The sequence below is a fragment of the Haliotis rufescens genome, unplaced genomic scaffold (genome assembly GCF_023055435.1).
Source record: "Haliotis rufescens isolate VD_foot unplaced genomic scaffold, xgHalRufe1.0.p SCAF_3, whole genome shotgun sequence".
Lineage (NCBI taxonomy): Eukaryota > Metazoa > Mollusca > Gastropoda > Lepetellida > Haliotidae > Haliotis > Haliotis rufescens.
The window spans coordinates 44,111,330-44,116,847 of record NW_025964001.1 but is presented as its reverse complement, the minus strand read 5'-3'; the positions used below and the strand labels follow the sequence as shown (position 1 = coordinate 44,116,847).

Here is a 5,518-nt window from a genome sequence, read left to right as displayed (position 1 = left end):
TCCAGACCTAGGGCTCAGTCACACATACAGGATTTTAACGACCGTCTTTGATAGGACCTTTCCCTGTTAAAAATTGTCAAAAGTCTGATCAAGATCCTGTGATTCGTGACTGACAATTCACTAACAATCAGGTATTGTTCAGGAAGCGACCAGATTCAGCTGTTTCGAGCCGAATTCGTCGAAAAAACGACCGAATCCGCCCTGACAGCGTCCCGATTCTCCCGAATGCGATCAGACAGAGATCAGACAGTGACCGGAGAGTGCATTCGGCAAGATCTGGACGCAATCTGGACGCAATCGACAAGAAACGGCAATGGACGATTCATGCCCGTTCATCACGACAGCGTCCCGATGCACAGGACACCGTCCGGACAACACAGGAAATTGTTACGATTTTGATCCGATGCAGCAGATTCTGTCACGATATAGTCACGATTGTAATCCGACTAGACAAAATCGGCTGAGTTTCCCGAATGTTACGGGACGCACCATACTGTCGGGAGTGCTTTGCCGACCTCTCTGGACCTTTCCCGATCCGTAGGACTCAGTTACGAACGTACATTACTGCCTTAAGAAAATGATAGGACATTCCAGATCAATTAGGATAGTTATCCGACTGTTTCACATTTCGTGTCGTAGCGCTGCCTTATCTCAAACGGGAGCTATAATCGGCACTGTGTGAACCTGGGCTTAACAAAAAGCAAACCCATCTTGAAATTATATGAAAAAATATATAAGTGCCAAGTTGAATCAATAATTAACGATACATAACGATGATTACGGCCTTATGGTTTTGCTGTGTCGTTTACGACAGGTTTGCGATCTGATGTGCTTCTTGAAATTTGTAAATTGGAAAACAGAATAGGAAATATTATGGTCTATTTTCACAATCCGACTAAAACATCATATTTCGAAGTTTACCTGACACTATTTTAAGACAAAAAATTATAGAACATTCTTTAAATGTGACCGCAATGGAAACGATTGATAAAAATACGCCACTGTTTTCGGTTTGATGAACTTGCATCAGATAATCCACGAGTTCTGGTTTCTGTTCAGGCGCTGAACTCTCATTTCCTACAGACTCTTTAGATGAACTATCAAAACCCCATCTTTCATGAAGAAATCCGCCATGGGCATTGAAGAAAAGAAAGGCAGCATACATCAAAGAGATTAAAGGATAGCATCAATTTGTTCTTTTACATTTGAGTTTTTTTCACTTAATTATTGGACTTCAGTCTTGAGGATAGCCACTTTTAAATTTGTAGATAAAACTATTTGATTTTTGCCTGTGTTGTATGCAACAAGAAAGTTATAAATATAACAAGACGTCACTTTCAAGTGTAGTCATTTTTGTTTTATAATACAGACTTTTTCTTCTCTTCCTTTTTTACAACCACGATGTGATCACATGAAAATATCTTTTTAACAAAAGAATAGCACAACTATTTCTTCGATGGTGTTCCTGTTGGATGTGATGTCATGACGCTCAGAAACGACAGGTTATTTAAAATATCCACAACAATATCATGGGGAGGGCGTTAATACATGGAACTGACCGTTTAGTATATTTTTCGAGAGAGGTTGTCAGACTTTCACACAGAAAGGTGAAAGTGAAAGATCTGATTTTCATGAGATTGGTTCTGTACGTGCATATAAGTGTTTTATATATATTTTAGTGGGGTTATCTACAGAATCATGCTAGGTACACACACCTTTCTTTTCCTTGGTGTGTTTATGTACACACAACCGGATTCATAATTTCTTTTATTCGTGATTGACCATTGACTACAAAGCACAGTACGACAAAGGAAATTCATTTACCAACAACTTCCTGAGGCAATGTGTACACTTTCTGATTATTGTAAAAATGTTTTTGAAGATTCAATGTTAACTCCAAATATTCAAATCAGGATATAAATACTCATCGTAGATTTAGGCATCCCCTGTGGCACACATCATGTATTTGGTTTCATTTGCAGGCCAAAGTTTAAATGAAGAGTTGTCTCCCCCTTGACCTGCAGCTGAGACACACAGCTTACAACTGGTAAACAACAATTCACAGAACACCTTCGTCTGTGACTTATACGGAGCCACCGATCTCCAGTATTGTTTTCTTGCATGACGACACCTGCTTTCATAAAATCAGTATAGACCATATCTATCTTTGTTGGATGCAGAAAATTTTTTATAGAATTATTTAACCATAAAGATCTCTTGCGTATATTTTGTAAATTCCGTTTTTAGTCACATATTGATTAAAGATGCGTAAATGAAGGTGTGATAATGACGCTGAAACTGATCAACTTCTATGCTCAAAGTGTAATATGAACCTTGTAGAAGATGAGTTTCACCTGGTATCAGTTTGTCCGAATTATATGAACTTACAAGAGCAAGTTATCTCCCCTTACTTCTACATATATCCTACGAAACATATGTTAAAAGAGGGGATATCAAAAAGTTTTGAGCCTCACACAGAAAAATTAAAAGAATTGGATTGTTACTACTTTATTTTTCAACATAGTCCCCTCCCAACTCCACACACTTGTTCCACCTAGTTTGCCAGTCACTGATGCCCGATCGGTAGAAGTCAACATTCTGGTCCCCTAACCAACCCTCCACAGCAGCAGCTAGCTCATCGTCATCTTCAAATCTCTGGCCCCGGAGGAGTTTTTTCATCCTGGGAAAGAGGTGGAAGTCACTGGGGGCTAGGTCTGGAGAATAGTGTGGGTGAGGGACAGCTGTCATTGCAACACGGCTCGTGTGGACTGGTGCGTTGTCCTGGTGAAGCAGAATCCCACGACGGATTTTTCCACGGGGTTTCACCTTGATGGATTGGTGCACCTGCTTCAATAACGCGTAATACTCCCCATTTATTGTGGTGCCATGGGGCAGGTAGTCGATGTGAGTCACTCCTTTGCTTTCCCAGAAGATGCTCATCATAACCTTCTTGGTGGATCTGGTGGCTTTGGACGTCTTTGTCTTTGGAGAAGTGGGGTGTTTCAATTCCATCGACTCCTGTTTGCTCTCCGGATCATAATGATAAACCCAGGTTTCATCACTGGTTACAATCCTAAAATGAAAATCATCTGGGTTGGCGTTGTACCGAGTTAGCAAGGCTCCACTGATGGTGACCCTTGATAGCTTCATGTCATCTGTAAGCATTCTCGAGACCCATCTGGCACACACTTTGGACATGTGGAGTTTGCCATGAATTATATTATGTATGGATCCATATGATAGGCCTGTTGTTTCTTCTAGCTCATGGAGAGTAATACGGCGGTTTACCATCACTAGTTTGTGTACAGTGTCAATGTTTTCAGGGCTGGTACTGGTTGATGGCCGTCCGGACCGGGCATCATCTTCTAAGCTCTCTCTGCCACGCTGAAATTCCTTCACCCACCGTTTGATAGTTGAAGACTCTCCATAAACTGCAGTCAATCGCTCTTCCACCTTTTTGGCAGATTGATCCTCTAGGACAAGGAACTTTATCACCGCTCTGTACTCAGATTTGTCCATTTTGACAATTCACTAGGGGTAGGTCTATTCCACGAAGTGGTGTGACAAAATAATTGCAGCCAGGAATATGTTTCTACATAGCATCAGTAGCTAAGACATTCATGTACATCAGGTGTAGCGCATTGTACCATTCGACCAGGAATACTGTGTGAGGCTCAAAACTTTTTGATACCCCCTCGTACCAACTATTGTCATCAAAACGTACTGCTTCCAGAAAAAAATCTTGCTATAATCTTGAAAAGAAATTTGCCGATTTGAATGGCGAATATCAATTAACTTTTTTGTCATTGTGCGCAGAAAAAAACATTGTACAAGCATGTGATCTTGGTCACAAGGCCTTCTCACAGATATATACTTGACTCTTGTTTTATGTCTTGTCACAAGGCGGTCGGGTAGCCTAGTGGTTAAAGCGGTCCCTCGTAACGCCGAAGACCCGGGTTAGATTCCCGACATGGGTACAATGTGAAGTCCATTTCTTGTGTCATAATGCTGGAATATTGCTACAAGCGGCGTAAAACCATACTATGTCAGTCTTGTCTCTTGTTTAGACCATATCTCATAATAAGACAAATATGGTTTACCGTGTTGGAATGTCGCGTTTGTAATTGAAGGCGTGAAGACATAAAGTTTTTTCAAAGTGATATAAGAATGACAGAGCCAGTCTCAAATTCTGTCACCCTTCTGCACTACGGAGGGCTACGGACATATGACTGATGACTGATTAAAAACCTAAAACATCTTCACACGTAGTTTTTGTCAAACTTCAAAGGAAGTGTTTTCCCGAAGGCATACGGTGTTTATCCCCCTTCAGTTCATCTTAAAATAGAAACATGTCAGTTTCAATGGTCTAGTTGTTTGGAGGTGAAGCGGTTTACATACGAGTACAACCTTCATATTTATAGACATCTTTCCTGTATACAAAGAACACTGCTGCTCACAAGTGACGTTCTTGAATGCTTGCACTACGTGTACTGTCCTGATGTTTTACTACTTGTCGAGATTTATATACTAATTAGACTTTCCTGATGTTTGCAATACGCTCCAAAAGTTTGTATTGTTCCAAGATTTGCACTACCTATTAAAGGTTTACAGTTGGTGTCAATAGGTTGCACTACATAAACCGTCAAGACGTTTGCACGGCATGTACTGTTCTGAGGTTTGCACTACGTATCCAGAGTTGTGCACTACGTATCAAAAGTTGTATTACCTGTTAAGATGTTTGCACGGCATGTACTGTTCCGAGGTTTGCACTACGTAGCCAAAGCTGTATTACCTGTCAAGATGTTGCACTCCCTAACGATCAAGAGGTGGACACTACGTATCGAGATGTTTACAGTACTGCCGATACTCTTCCGTCAAAAGGTTGCACTATTGTCAGAACAGTTGTACTACTTGAAAAGTCATGTTTTCCCTTCATAATATACTGAACCAAATTAAAAACTTCACAATCCTAAAATTTTAACATTTTGACCAGTTATCATTGTGGGCCCTTATTGTGTATTTAAACAGTAATTGCCACGTATTGTCTTCAGATAACACCCGTTTTTGTGCAGGTGAATCGATCAAAATCATGTGCACAGCACTATAGTGGCCAAAGTGGTTTTTCACGTGCAACTGGTCACGTGGCCATAATACCGCACGTGTTTTAAACCATACTTGTTAGCAGCAGAGACCATATAATAGATATGGTCTCTGTTAGCAGTCATTAACAAAAAAAGAAAAACACAAGAAAACAAAAGTCTTTGCGGCCATTTGTCATGCCACGCCTTTCAAATGTGCAACGTGAACGTGCCATCGGCATGTTGCAGACGAGAACGTCCGTAGCTGAAGTCGCAAGGACGATGGGTTGTAGTCGACGGACTGTTTATGATTAAAAGACGCGTCTAAGCAAACGGGTAGCACCGCTGATCGCCCTCGGCCAGGTCGACCACGTGTGACGTCACATGCAGAGGATCGTCAGATTGTCTAACGTCACCTCCGTAACCGATTTTTGACGGCT

General features: G+C 41.1%; 1 protein-coding gene across 1 annotated transcript; it reads right to left on the bottom strand.

Annotated features, from left to right (window-relative positions):
* Positions 1–2,508: 2,508 nt before the first annotated feature.
* On the bottom strand, positions 2,509–3,519 carry LOC125384388 (histone-lysine N-methyltransferase SETMAR-like). Its single transcript, XM_048403437.1, has one exon. It carries the CDS (start codon positions 3,517–3,519, stop codon positions 2,509–2,511), a length of 1,011 nt encoding a protein of 336 aa, XP_048259394.1.
* Positions 3,520–5,518: the final 1,999 nt, after the last annotated feature.